This window comes from Labrus bergylta, chromosome 13 (genome assembly GCF_963930695.1).
Source record: "Labrus bergylta chromosome 13, fLabBer1.1, whole genome shotgun sequence".
In the NCBI taxonomy this organism is placed as follows: domain Eukaryota; kingdom Metazoa; phylum Chordata; class Actinopteri; order Labriformes; family Labridae; genus Labrus; species Labrus bergylta.
In genome coordinates, this window is record NC_089207.1 from 18,008,562 (window position 1) to 18,024,361 (window position 15,800).

A 15,800-nucleotide genomic window follows, 5' to 3' on the forward strand; every position below is an offset into this window, starting at 1 on the left:
AAAGCACGATGAAAGAGGGCGAATGGTAAATCGCGTTAGGTAGTATGCCATGGTTTGATGGGGACCGCTGGATTTACAGTCATGATAGTGTATAGACGTGAGAAAAGCTGTGGACGGAAAAAGAACCATATAGCTCTTTCAGAATTTTATACTAGTATACTTGTCACACCAGCGTATAGGATGCAGCTTTTTAGAAAAAGAAGGTATTAAAAGTGTTTCTCCTACACAAAATGTTACGTTACTTGCAAGGCACATTCTTAAATTCAAGTCATATCTAGGATGTGTCCTTTTTTTACCTGGTTCAAAGAAGTCGAGGTTCTTAATATAACATTTAAAATGTAATATTAAAATGTTTTCAATGAGAATTTTATTTCTCCCTTTAATTGTGTGAGATTAGACGTCGTATTAAGATAGCCGGCACATACTTTTTTCCAAATGGGCCTTGTAGTGAGCTTGTGTTAGTATATCTTAAATGTTAGAAATGTACTCCATCAGTTAAAGATTGCACATCATAGAAAAAAAATTATTGAACTTAAAATGAAGATTCTTTTTTGACAAAGTATTAAATTCAGAACAAAAAATAATGTCATTAAATATTTATTTGCATTTTTTCGTGTGTTGATTGGCTTAAGTCATTAAGAAAATGAACGGCTGCAATAAAAAAGAGCAAAGAGCCCCTCTTAGATGTATTCTTCTGCTTAAGTTTGCCCCACCTCGTTGAAATGTCTAGATTATCATGAGAGAAAGTTATTTCTTCCAGAGTTTTTCTCAAGCTAATTTATTAAATGTTTGACATAGCAATCTGTCTGCACCTGAGTGGGGCAGTAAATCATGTTGGTGTCTGGCAGCAAGTGAAGGAATTCACCAAACAAGGGGCTGAGTAGAGCTGACACACTCGCTTGCAGACATGCACACTTGCACGTCCACCACACATTAACAAACACAAACAGCATCATACTGTACACTTCCTGTCACACGCAGTCTCACAGAAACTGGTGACACTTAAATGGCTAAAGGTAGATACATTCTGTAAACACAAGTAGAATTGTCTATTCAACTGTGCACACTAGTAATCACTGAATGCATCACAGCAGCTCAACACTCAGTGGATCATTCAAGTGCAAAAAAGAAACTCATTTCCTGTGCGACTATGTCCTCTGCATTAAATTTCCCTGTTGGCCATGTTTTTATCTGACCACAAGAGCATTGCTGGCCTTAAAAGCCATTTTCGTAACACTTTATTTGCTTCCCTATTCCTACTTTATCCACTCTCTCTGGTGGCAAAGGTACATAAAGAAATGCTTTACACCTCAGCTCGTCAGCTTTTATGAGAACTATCAGCACCTCTAATGCAGGCCCAGAGTCTCATGGGAGGCTCCTGTTGGCAAGACGAGGCAAAAAGAGAGAGATCGAATGGAGGAAGATGGCCTGAAGCTCTTATCCACTATTCTATTAAAATAGAGTAATAGATAAGACATAACAGATATGTTGTATTCTTGTATCCTTTCCAACTGTAAAAAAAAAAAAAAAAAAAAAAGTGCTACAATGTGTTACATTTATCTGCATCAGCACACAGAAAAGGATAAAAGGATGTTTATAGGGAGTGGACATAAAGCCACAGCGTCTACAAAGTGAGGTCATTGCACTAGTTTCTAAAAGAGCTTTCATTCTACTGGCCAGCAGGGGGCAACCTAAAATATGTACTGTTAAGTGTACTACGTAAAAGGCAGTCCAAGGAGTTTGCTGGAGTTTGATTTAAATCCTGTTTTTTTTTCCCCGAGGCCAATCGTTAGCCAAGCTAACATTAACGTAAGCTGATTGCTTGGTGTTTGCTAACCATTAGCTACTCCCTTGAAGCTCCAAAAAACAAGATGGGTAATCTAAGAATCACAACTTTACTCCAGAAAACCAACGTTGTTGGTGACGCCACGTTGGCTCTGTCCAAGTCTATGTGATAAATTGTTGAGCCTGTCGGCAGAGAAGGGGCAACACACTGCAGGTAGCGTTAGTGAAGTTATGTTGACTTGTTTCTGTTATTTGTTGGATGGAACAGGTAGTGGGGGAGAGTATTTTCATTGTAGATTCTTGTACTTTGTCCAAAGCTGCTCATTTAGAAAGTAAAGAGCTCTAGAGGGCACAGAGAGCTCAGCCAATGCAGCCGCACATCCTAAACAGATGTCTTCATGTAGAAAACATCCACTGCTAAAGCATCTGCGGAGGATAATAACACGTTCGTGCTTGATCACTGCAGCTTTTATGAAAGAAAAACAAGACATTTGGAGAAATATTTTCTCTGTAAGCGTATGAAAGTGCAGGGGATATTTGCTTTGGTTTGTCAATCACCCAAAACCATTTAAACACACAACATACGAGAATGAGAAGGAGCAAATTATCTCCAAGTCTGACAGGGTTTCTGATGCCAATACCAAATAAGGCAACAGAGCAAGTGTGTTTTTTATTGCCCTTACAAAAATCACATCATACCCAGACTTCATCCCACTTTTTTCTGTTCTTTTAACCACCAAGACATCATCATGTTAGAGCAGAGTAATGACTCAGTCCTCAACTCAATCATCTCATCATTTTCAATCTGTATTAAAGCCACTGCAACCAATACTAATACTAATAAAAAATATATATGAGATATCTCATTTGTTTGTTAAATGTTTAGCAACACAGAGAAAGCCACTGTCACATATTGGTCTGGTTTAAGTCGAAAATCACAAGTTTTTCTCAGGGGGCCTCTCCATAATGGCTCATTATCTGCAACAGTACCTGCCTTGTTAGTGTATCTGATGGAGGATGTTAGTTTCAAGCCTTGTGTGCAGAAATTCTGCACCACGAAGGGGCCGATAATGCCTGCTAAGCACGTACAGCATGGGAGCAATCACTAAAACAAATAAGAAAAAGTGTTACTTACCAGCTCATAGTTTGTTGCTGGAACACAAGATGAAGACACCTAGAAACAAAATAAAAAGTGTCAGTTACATTCTTGCTTATTTGCAATTATGTAGCAGAACAATTTACACAGCAATTGAATTGGAATATTGTTGCATTTGATGCTTCTACTGGAGCCTGACGGATTAATCAGCCAGCCGATAATATTGGTCGATATTATCTTGTCCATCTTGTCTTAATTAAATATATTTTCCACAAGTGTTTGATAATTGCTTTAATGGATCTATATCTATATCTACAGACTGAAGATAGATCTAAGAAATATATCGGCCAATATTATAGTATCGGCTATTTATCTCCCTAATATCGACATCAGTAGTGCACCCAAAAATCTCATATCGGTCGGGCCCTAGCTTCTACAACAACCTTCCTCAGACATACAGTAGGCCTTGAAATATCTATTTCCATATCAAGAAAGTGTGGGCAATTTTAAACAGTTCAATAGTAACAAACCCAATCAGGGTTATTACCTAAATTTGCAGGTTCATTTTAGGTTAATGGACGGTTTTAGCATCTTTCAGCACATTGTTTTGGTTATTCAGCCCTGAACTTTGTTTTGGTCCCTTCTTAACCTCATTTATAGCAGCCAAATGCAGATATGTATTCAATGGAAATCCTCTGATGAACCTACTGTACAATACCTTCCCAGCACTGAACAACCACAAGATAGATGTCTTTATGTGTATTGCACAACTGAGTGAAAAGCTTTATATTTCATCATTGCTAATAGAGCTCTGATCTAACATTGCGAGATCACACGACTGTAGTGTCAGCACAAGTTAGTCTGTGGTGGGATTGCTCTAACAGAACCCATGATCTGTCATTCCCGGGCTAATCCGATTAGCATCCGACAGTTTCCATAATTATTCCATGAGCCCGGAGCAGGAGGACTGTGGCTGATAAACAGGAAGCATATAATGATAATGGCTTCTAACTGTAGATTCAAATGAAGTGCTTCCAGATAAAGATGGCGGCTTGATGAGGTTGAAGACTAACAGGTTGTCACTGCTGACGTTTCTTTCCTGTGCAGGTCTGTTTTCTGTCGCTTTGTTCCTGTTTCAGCATTGTTTTTCTGATGCTGGCCACAGGAAAAGTCCCTACAAATTTAATTTCCCCCAGTTAGCACCACCGTCTTCTCTGTAGATAATTTGAAGATGGTAAACATTAGCACGGGACAGCTTTCCAGTAGGCTTTTAACTTGTGTGTACTCTTAATCTCACTTATTTTCTATCACAGAGCTGTGTCTGTTTTAGCTTTGAAAGATTACACTGTTGACCTCTAAAAGCACCTTTCATCTTTGCTACTGCTCCACCACTCTCCTTGTCCAGGACTAATTGTGTCATTGCAGGAACACAAGCCCTCTGCTCTATTGGGGTCTGTTTTGTGTTACTGTTGAAGGAAGCACAACATTCCTTGCCTGCCCGCGAAAATACATTAAAACTCTGGCCTTTTTTTAAGAAGTCTTGCCTTTCCAAAGTCTGATGCTTTCATCAAGTTTTTTTTTTATTTGCAGCTTTACAGAAAGTTGAACTGAAGTGAAAATGGAGCAAGACATGCTGATGCAGAACTTTAAACATTAGCATGAAATGCCAGGATACCAAGGCCTACTATGTTGGAAAATGAGGACTTAATAAGTTGTGTAGTTTTTGTTTCAGTGCCTAAATATCTATTTCCAACATCAGTGATGTCCGCATGTTCATGCAAAAATAGATGACATGCCATAGGGTCAATCTTATTCTAAATATAGTTAAACCATAATGTCTTGTTACTTAGAAGTTAACGTTCAGTATACATAGATTTCGATTTGTATGCAATAAAGTAATAGGGCTTCAAATATTGCTCCAGCTAACTAATTGGACAGGCCTTAATATAAACTAGCATGCCCCAAACAGATAGTCTGATAAAGACAACTAGCTGTACAACTCAAGGGAAGCATGTTTGATTATTCCACGGTATCCCCTTCGTTTGATGCTACCAAACCAAATCAAATACCATTGCAATGTTAGCATGGTAAATTGAATTTACCAAGATGAGAATATGTGAGTCACCATGAGTCAATAAAGTCTATCTGGAAAACAGGACAGTCAACTCTAAACAGGAAATGACCCTTTATAAGATTACATATTTGCATCCTGTTTTGCAGCAGAAGCAGCTGATACACTGATATGCAAAGAGGCCGAGCCAACATGTAATTCTCCAACACACTGACAGGCTGCTAGCCCTTCAATTATAGGGATTTCCTTTTCTTGAAACATATTGGTAATCTCATTGTAATTTTAGACAAAGCCAAGATCTTCAACCAAATCCAGTTGCCTTTTGGATTTGTCTTTAAACTACAATGACCTTGGTGTCTGAGGACCTTTACATACACGTTTAATCAGATTTAATTATTTCTCAGTGACTGTTTTCTGTCACAGTCACCAAACATCATCTACGTATCTACAACGTACTTGGATGATCATATCCAAAAGGAATGCGTTTCTGTTTTTGAAGAATTTCGTCTGGCATGATGTCTGGAGTTGACAGGATACTGTATCTCTGTCTGGCTCAGATCGCCTCCATTACAAGTTATTCTAACCCTCCCACAAACCCCCTTCCTTCACCAGCATCCTTATCACATCATGCACACAACATGCCGTTCTTCTATCTGGGGCCCCCGCTCCTTCAGGATACCCGCCCCCCCCTTCCTGTCCTTGTACTGTGTAGGCCTGGTCAGTGTTTCCACCTGATGCAGACCTAAAGCTGCTGACAACCAGTCCACCTGCCGTCACAAATCTATTAGTACGTTTGCATGCACACCAGCAGCAAGCTATGGCCAAGAAATTGGAGTATGGTTCTTTGTCTTGTCTGAAGTCTTCTTCAGTACAACATGAAGTCCAATTTGTAAATCATTCTGTCTTATTGAGTATAAAGCTCAAAATGAAGCAGGTAATTGAGCTGTGCTTGGCAAGTAACCACAGCTACTTATCAAACAAGATAGAGAAAAAGCAATTGGTACCCACTCTTGACCTTATCTTTCCACTTTGGATGGCAAAAAACAGATGACTGGCAAAGGACAAAATACCAAAAGCAAAGCTGCAGAACTGTAGGTCACCAACTTTTGGATGACCTCTTGATAGCTCTGTCCAATAATTATATCAAGTCTTTGTTGTCGACCATTCAAGTGCAGTATTGAGCTTCTTTCTTACACCTTGCATATGTTGGGGTGAGAAAATATTTTGTGTCTGAATGAATTCTGAACATGTACAATTTATTCTGAAAGAATCAAACAAATGTTATCCTGTGCGTTAGTTAGTTGCCTCATGGCCAAACACCCAATACACTAAAGCTGCAGAGTGGTTTGGCTTTGGTGACGTTGTAAGTCTGAGGGTACTATTCATCCAAGTAGATGTATAAAAGGAGACTGTATGGACTGGACAAGCTTTCATTCAAAGTTTCAGATAAACTGACTGATACACTCTGGGGAATTTAAGAAAATGTAATCAAGACACTGGATTTGTTTTGATTTTTTGGGAGGGGACACTGTGCAGGCAAACAACCAGCACACAAAGATCCACTTCATGAACGAGTCTCTTCTCCAAACATCAAAAAGTTTGGCATCTGACATTTAGTTGAATGTCATGTCTAACTAAATTCATACTATTTATTTGTTCCTAACAGAGTTAATCTTGTTGTAAATAACATGAATTCCAAGTTAGCCAATGACGCCAGTATAATCAACCTATGATGTAAAGGTCAGGTTGAGCGGGTAGGTAGTCTGCCCACATTAGAATAGCTCACATTCTCACTCATGCTAAGAAGTCGCCTTTTAACTTGTATGGCTTGAAAGGAGCTGTGTACTATTTCAGTCACAACGAGGATCTCCCACAAACCACATGGAATATTCATCTAAAGACATGGAGCAGGTAAGCATTCAGCAATGAGCTAGCCACTGGGCGAGCAGCTGGAAACCACCAGGTGCAAAAATACTCCACGCATACGCTCACATGCTTTCATTCTTTTTTTAATGTAATTTGGTCTACAAATGATGATGATTTTTAACCATGTGATGACCCTGATGAAGGCCACAAGCCGAAACCCATCGGTCTAATTTGTTAATAAAGTTGATCTTCATACTATAAGTGTTGCTGGAGCTTTTTGACATTTTAGCCATGTTAGCAGTGTGGCTCCGGAGGTCTTCATCATAGCTCCACATCTATTGGAAATGTTGCCATGAAAGTTTTTTTAGTTATCAAAATGGACTTGGGTGGACCCCTAATATTCAGCACTATCGAAATTTGATACAGATATCCAATATTTTGTAACTTTCATTGTCCTGAACATTCATAGTTTAATGATGTCAAAATATTCAATTTCCATGTATCCAACATTTTGGCTTATGACTAATTTTAGCCAAAGAAAAACGATCAAAACATGAGAGCCTCCAAAATGTAATCATATTTGTGTCTAGTGCTACTTGTGATGTTGGCATTTCAGCGTATTAAACTGAGATGTGAAACATGATGAGCATTTGCCTGCTAAATTTAAGAATGGCAGTATTGTAAATAGTTCATGATATTACTTCTTTTTTTTTTTAGCTTTTAGCTTGAAGGAACAGTGTCCCTAGGTTAATCCTCACACAGCTGTTACACTGCAGCTGATTCTTGTTTTCCTGCAAGTGAAACAAAGAGGACAAAAAGTACAGATCTCTCAGTCCTACTGTAATGTTCTCATACCATGCCTTTTATATCAGTGTATTTTTAGGCTATCACAAGACTGCATCAGAACATACCTCTGGCCTACAGGACCATACTTACATGTATATTTTCTCATCTGAACCAAACATGGAAAATATCCATAAAAAGTAAATGCAATGGACTCAACGTAACCCATTGCTTCTGAATCACGTTTGTGTTGTGATGAAAACCGACACAAAGCCTTTGTCCGTGCTCCTCGGTGCGTGGGTAGGAGGCCTAGAGAGAGTGTCTGTTGATGCTATCGGGAGTATTCAAATGAGTGTAATATAATAAAGAATAATTGTGTTGTTGCATTCCATACGTGCTTCTGTTAACTGCATTAAACAAGGGCCCATTTCCTGCAGACAAAAGTCCATGTCAGACGTCTCTGGCTTGCAGGACCGTGTTCACATGCAGTCAGCTCCCTGTTTGCTACTGACACACTCCAGACACAGTCATGTTATGTAACTGATGTCAGGCTCTCAGGTCTTATTATGCTAATGCGCCTCTCTAATGACGTGAGCATTGTGGGGCCTTAAATAAATGATGAATTCCATCATTACTGGGCCAAAGTAAAAAGGTGCAGTAAAATCTCTGCAATGCCTTTCTTTCTATAACTCAAACTTTTTGTACAGAAATCAGAAGGCAGAGAGATAAATCATGGCAGAAAAGCAAATCCAAAGCAGTGAAACGATTGCCATGCAGGTAAGCTTGTTTCCAGCGTGGAGAAGAGCGTAAGGCTAAAGAAAAATGTTCCTCGGCCCGCTGTGCTGGCATTTAAACACACGGCTGCCCCGAGTGCTTTTATGTTTATCCAGCTCCTTGCATCTGGCACATCCCGGCAGAACTATTCACTGTGCAAATTCAATTTGTGAACCGTAACCTGTAACAGAAGGCCCCTCTGCCGCCGTGATGCTGGAGTGTGCCAGAGTGCAGGTTTGTGTGGACTTGCTGGGCTATTATCAAAGCACCAAAGAATGATGGGAAAGCTCAGGTTTAAGCTGGTGCCCTGTCACTTTATGCTTATCTGCTTCTCATGCATCTACTATTTATTTACAACATGATGATCATTTCAATATCTAACTCCATGCTCTGTGTCTGTCTCAGCTTCTGTTTTTACTCCAGGGAAAGATGTGAAAAATGTCAGATTTATTGAGCAGATTGGACTGCAGGACACGAACAGGACTGAGCGGCACTGTTCTCTCTCTCAGTGCTGCTGATTTATGTTTCAGAGCTTAAGAACCACTACAGGGACTGCAGAGCATGAGTTTGAGGAGTGTGTGCATACTATGAGTACTTAAGTTTTGAACACAGTACTATTATAAGAGCAGTAACCACTCGTCTTTTAATCTAATAGTTAACACACAAAGATGATATTGGTACCAGCTGTTTAGATGATAGTTTTGGTTGTTTGCTGTGCAGCTACACAGTTCTGGATTTGTAGTTTTTCTCACTTTAACATCACAAATATCCATCGTCTTTGCTTTTTGAATTGATGGTGGAGCACAACGAGAAAGGTGAAGAGGTCACCGTGAAACAGATAATATCTGGGATTTGGACTTTATTATAATGATGCAAACAAAAACAGCTTCCTTCTTTCTTCCCTCTTTAAAAGATAGAGTATGAGAAGTGTTAAAGATGTCCTCTTTATTCTGGTGACACTTGCCATGATACTCTTCCCAAACATAATGGACAAATGTCGAAATGATTACTTGTACAATAATTGACAAATCCTTTTAAACAAAATAATTGTTTTCTCCAACCTACTCTGTGTGTTTGCACTATCCCTGTGTGTTTCTGTACATGAGTTCAGTGTGTAGGTTTCCTATTTAAGAACTTAGACTGACCTCACTGCAGTATCAAATAACACAACGGAGATAAAAACTGTTCTAGATCATATAAACGTCAAGATAAAATCATGAAGAAGGAAAGGCTGTTTTCTCTGTGTGTCTGAGTCATTTGAGCCACAGAGGGATGTGACAGCTTCTGTATGTCCCTGCCATGTTTCTTCTCCACGGCCGGGACTCAAAGCGGCCCCTCGGCCGACCTGCGTGCCTGTTCATGCTCACCGCGGCTCTGTTGGACAGGACTGACGGCACGCGGAGGGGAGAAGCTATGGTTTGTTTCTTTTGTTCCACGGTTACAGCGGGGGTCACGTTCCCTTCCCAGGCCCTTTCAGCTAAGAGCCGGTATTTACCAGCACGCTAATTTACACATTTAGCATGGCTCTCACTGTCTGGCACCAGGCCAAGTGGCGGAGGATCGTAAGGAAGAGGGAGGAGCGCGTGGGCGAGAGAAGAAGGCAGCCATGAAAAATCCCTTTTGAGGGGTTGGAAATGTTCATGCTTAAAGAGCTGGTTGGATTTCCACCCCCCTGTGATTTTTTTTTTACTGCCAATCCATCTACAAGTTATTCTAGACTGAAGCAACTCTTTGACATTCGGGGTAGTTAGCTTGTTTGCCGTCTTCCTCAGACACAGATAAGAAGATCAATAACCTTCTTTTTTTTTGTGCTTGTACAGCACAAATGTCTTGGAGATGTTTTGTTCAGCTTAGCTACAAGACAAGAAGCAGGGGAAAACTCGGCATGTGTGAAAAATGAAAGACAGTCTCATCCAATGTTGTATCTTAGTGACAATGTTAAGATGAAAACATGTTTCCAAATGATGTCACTGAACATCTGCTCACTTGCTGGGGATGTTAGTTACAAGGAAGTGTTGTAGGAATGACTGTGAGCCAGAGACAAGTGGGGTCAGCCAGGGGAAAAAAAAGAAAGATCCTCTACATAGTTTTTAAACACACAGTTTAATAAGAGATATGATTGATAAGGTGTGAACAGTACAGGGTTTCTTTAATGATTAAAGTTACATTTTCCTCAAATCAAGACATTGAGATATTTCCAATACTTTTTTGGATCAGTTCTTAAGATCGTTGCCTCTACTTTGCATTCATATATTTACACATATGTTCTTTTCAGTTGAACTAGACACAAGATCAATAAGGTTTCAATTGATTCCCTTCTACTGTAAGTTTGAACATCAGGCTGCATAATGGACATGGATTGGCTTCAAAACTTCACAGCTGACAAAATGAAAGAACGTATATTTAAATTTGCAAATTTCGTCCACCATAAAAGTAAGATTTTGACAAGTTAGATTATGTTTTTTGTATTGAATAAGACTACTGATGCTATGTACAAGCACTGTATTTTTTTTTTTTTACATAACATTGTGGCAATAACAACAGATTATTCCTTTCTTTTCTTTAAGATTTTGAGAGATTTAGCTCTAATGACGCACATCATCTTGCACCTTCAACTCGTATTTAAGTCCGGCATAGACACATTTTAGCAGATGTAGGAAAAAAATAGCCTTGTAGTGTTAAAACTCTGCAGACACACATCATTCTGTGAAGTGAAGTCACAAAAAGAGAACCATATTTTCTAAGCAGAGCACGTCTGTAAAGTTAATTCTACCCTTCAACCACAGGACAGACGGCCAGAGCAGATATGAGTCCCAAAACTGATGGAACTTTTTGATGTATGCCTTCCAGTGTTCCCTTTAAACACACAGAAAAATAACCACATAATATGATATTGTGGTTATTACAGTTATTGCGGTAACTACGCACACAATATTTAACATGTTAGAGGGTTGGAATTTGCCACAAGCGTAGCCATGATCTTATATCACTGCACTGAGCTGCTGAGGACAGACAAAAGAAAATGGGATATCATTATCCCACCACAGGGTCCTTTAAGTCGCTGCTCTGGAGCTTTCAATCACAGCACATCATCTCATCACAATGTGTTTCATGGTCAAATACACATTTCTGTACTTAACATTTGAAAAAGACAAATAATTCTCTTCCACTGGGTAAAACAATTTATGGCTCTCCATTCATTTTCCATCATGCCTCCTTGTCACTTTCATCTGCTAGCAAATGACAGAGAATGCCCAAAAGCTGTTGTGTGGTGGGAAAAACTACCAACAGTGTAAAGAACACAGACAAACGATTTTAAAGTATAAGAATCTGTTTGATAAAAAAAATGAGCCTGTAAGAAGACAAAAGTGAAAGCAGGGAACAACAGACATTATAGGGGTGTTTTCAAGGATGTTCTGCAGGTTAACAATGTCTAATTGGTTTGCGTGTGTGGCTAACATTAGCAGTGCTAGCACCGCCAGCCTTAGTCTTCCTTGCATGTTAATACCCACATCATGCCTGTGCTGGTTACACATTGTTACAGTCTCGTGGTCATATGCCAGTTTAACCTGCCACAGCCAACTTTAACTCCATTTTCAAAACCAAAACGCAAACTCATCCGCTGCACACTGAGGTTGCATTCACACTGCGTGCTGCAATGCTCAATTCTGATTTTCTTTTTTGGAACAGATCTGATTTTTTTTTTTTGTTTTGTTTGGCTGGTCAGGTTGCTTTTTAAATGTGGCCTGTGTCAGACTCATGTGGGAATCCACATACAGTATATGAAAGTGTCCCAAATCTGATTTGAAAAGATCAGATTCCTTGTGACTTGTGCTGTTCAGTGTGAACAGCACAAGTCACAAGGAATCTGATCTAAAAAATCTGATCTGCAGTGTGAACGCAGCCTAAGACATTGTGCTAGTCTACATCGCAGTAATAGAGCAGCATGGCAGTAGAAATGTATGCTCAATCAATACACTATTGCATCTTTAGTAGACAAAAACAAACTTTCACATGCTGTTATAGTCTCATAGCTTCATATTTTGTTCATATTAAGGATATTTTTCGGATATTGTGAAAAAATAGTTTCTCCTATAAGTCGGCTTGGTTCAGAGAGTTGTCTTTATGACAAGTTGGCAACTTCATCCACTCATCATGAAGATCAGGTGTCCTGATATAAGGCTCAATAAAACAGATCAGCTACACTTAACAGGCTTTGTGATGGTTTTCTTTTGGAGATCTTTTTTTTCCAGAGCCAGTCTTTAGTTTTCACATCAGGGCCAGTCTGTGACATCATTTCAACACCTGCTACGTTTCCAGGCGATATCAACTTTGTCTAAATAAACTTCTGTCTCAGAGAGCAGCAGGTTGGTGTCAGGTAGAACGGGGAAAGGCTGTGGTGAACCTGGGCTAAGTCAAGGACTTTGAGGGGAGGGATTTTACACACTGATGTTAACATGCACAGATCATACGACCAGTAATTTCCAAATAACTCAGCCTCACACCTCCACACACTGCTCTATCTCATGATGATGATGGGCGGGTTTCTGTTTCACATTTGACCCCAAACAAATCTCTCCTGGTCTTTCTCAAAATCTACTTTTTTTCTGCACACAATGACTAAACAACAATGCATCACCATTTGAATGTGAATGTGTAAAAACTCATTTGTAAAAATGAATAACGACGTTCCTCCTCTGCTCTTTAATTTAATGTTCATATTTCTACACATTCACTATGCATTTGAAATCCAGTGAAATAATATTGATGCAATCTAAGAACTGCATCACCATGCTGCTGCAACATTAATCACTGCTGCACAGTGTTTCCAGCACAAATATCACTGTTATAAATATTAACAATATGTCTAGGAAGGTTAATCAACACGGCCATTAACAGGCAATGGACAAGCTCTGAAAACACTATCAGGGATATTACATTTAAATTTCCAACATTTACACAGCTGTAAAAGAAAATGTCCATGGAGTCATATTTTGATGTAGAAATGCAAAATTACAGCTATTTACATCTTGATTAGAAGAAGAAAACGTTTTAATGTAAGTAATGTTAACTTTTTTAGATCCAGACAAACTTATCTCTATTTAAGTCTCAAGGAACCTGGCACCTAGGCTTCCTGTCTGTCTCTCAAAGACCGCCGCCCCCCCCCCATCAATCAGCCTTGAAAAGCAAACAACAATATGAATGCATTCTGGCAAAACCAAGGAAGCAGGTCTGCTTTCCATAAACATTCCTCAGAAAGACACGAAGGTTTGATAAGAGAGGGAAAAAAAGGAAAAGAAAACAACCTCTCCACCCTTCCAGTCGACTGCTGGCACACATATACACACACACACACACACACGTACAGATACAGACAGGGCACATACTTCACATAGTGTTCACAAGGATGCTCAGTCATTTGGAAACAAACCGCAGCTCCAGTGATGTTTTTAATTGATTTCACAGAAAAAAATAACTAATTTCATGCTTTGTCTGCTGCCTGATGACCATAACATTTAAATTCTTCTATAATCTTAAGGCTTTCACACAATTGAATGACATATTGTGAGGATTAGTATTAATTTGTAAAGTTCAATTTTTTTTAAAAGACTTAAGAGAGACGTCTCAAAGTTCTGTGACTCATATGTTTTCCGTCCCTCTCTGATTTATTTTTCAAATGTAGGCAACAATAGTTCCAAATACAGATTTGAAATAATACCAGGATTTCATCCTGCACGCCTTAAAGAATTGGTCTTTAATGCTCTTAACAGATTGTTTCTATGAAATAAAAGTGTCTGCTTTTAGTCAATAGTTGGGCGTATCTAAACATGCTTTTGAATGCTCCAACAAATCACTACTGCATGATGTAGGAACACAGCTCTTCCTCAAACTACATCTAAGGCCTTGGTCTCAAAGAAATGAATGAAATGATGGCAACCTCTTAATACTGCATTACACAGTGGTTGTAGCTCATTATATGGGAAAATAAAGCGCTAGAACTACAGAAATAGCGCCAATGAAAACTCGACGCAGGGTCCTTTTTGGGACACACAAAAAGGAAGTCCAATTAAAAGTGGTAAAGTGTAAGTGAAGTCGTATTTAGGGGTGATGGATGGATCACAAAAATACTGGATTTCCACCCAGGACAGAGTTCCCCTAAGACAGAAAGTCGTATTTACTTTGCATCACAGGTAACACAAAGTTACCTCTATGTACATACCACTACATAGCATAAATGTGAATCTGAATTAACATGCATATTCATTTCAACCCAAGCCACAGCTTTTTGTTTTAAACCAATACGAGTAGTTTTTCTGTCTACACCAATCTGAAACGGTTTTGAAGCATTTATCATCTGTTGGAAAGTGAACCTTCCTCTCTCAGGTTCACTTTGACTTGTCTTTGTTTTCACTAGTTCACCTGACGTTCCAGCACAATGTCAGGAGGTGTTGAAGGGTCAAAGTTATTTGAAGTACCTCTGAGAGATCATGTCCTAACAACCAATCTCCAAACCAGATAAAAGACTAAACTATCCTCCGAAGGTTTAAACATAGAAATTGATAGCTTTTACACAAACTGTAAAACATCAGAATTGTTTACCTTGCTTTAGTGTACTGTTGGTTCTACTTCACCTGGTGGAGGGTCACTGATCCCAAACAGACGCTAATATTGAAACAGAATCAATCTGCAGCTAATTCTACCTCAACACCTACATACAACTTCAAAGCCTGTGCATCTGAAGGCATCAAGCATCAATATTCTGAAATAAATCTATAAAAAATTGGCAAAATCCAAACCCTGCACATGGCTGAAACAAAACAAACCTACAGCTGAGTTTCATTGGAGAAGCCACATTCAATAAGCATCATGATGCTTTGAAGCTCAAGTCCGTTTGTATGCATGGAAGGAGCCATGAGAGGTCAAACAAGGCCAGGTAAAATGATGTTATTACCTTTACTATAGATACAACATGTGATAAAATAGACTGTGTTTAGCCACTTGGTTTGGTAACGGATAGGATAGCTATCTTGGTGTTGTGATGCCAACAGGAAGAATTGCATTTTGTGAACTCAAATTCTATTGGAAAAAGTTGGGAACAGTTTTCTTTGTTGTTTCTCAATATGGTCCTATGTTAAAAATGCAAACACGGTTCAAGAAAGGCCCATTATACCAGGCTTTAAGCTTGATTGCATGGAGTTATTTCATAGATTAGGCACCATTAAATCTTTCACTGTAATGTTCCTCTTTTTAGGGGCCTCTACTTAAGAGGTATTAGGCTGGCTGGGAGGGTCGAGAAAAGAATTGGTCCGGGTATGAAACGTCCTTCATACCAGAAGAAATGAGGACTGTGGCCCGACTGGTTCCATTTAAAGCGCTTCTTAAAGAAAAAACAACATCAAAGTGTTTCAGACTTTCTACCAAAAG

At 39.2% G+C, this 15,800-nt stretch overlaps 1 protein-coding gene across 12 annotated transcripts in view; it reads right to left on the reverse strand.

The window, feature by feature from the left end:
- Nucleotides 1-15,800, reverse strand: part of tns1b (tensin 1b) — a 176,601-nt gene that overhangs the window by 75,644 nt on the left and 85,157 nt on the right. For all 12 annotated transcript variants that reach the window (XM_065962511.1, XM_065962501.1, XM_065962503.1 and 9 more), the window contains one exon: nt 2,921-2,959. In XM_065962511.1, coding sequence (XP_065818583.1) covers nt 2,921-2,959 — 39 coding nt within the window. The remainder of the gene's footprint in view (nt 1-2,920; nt 2,960-15,800) is intronic.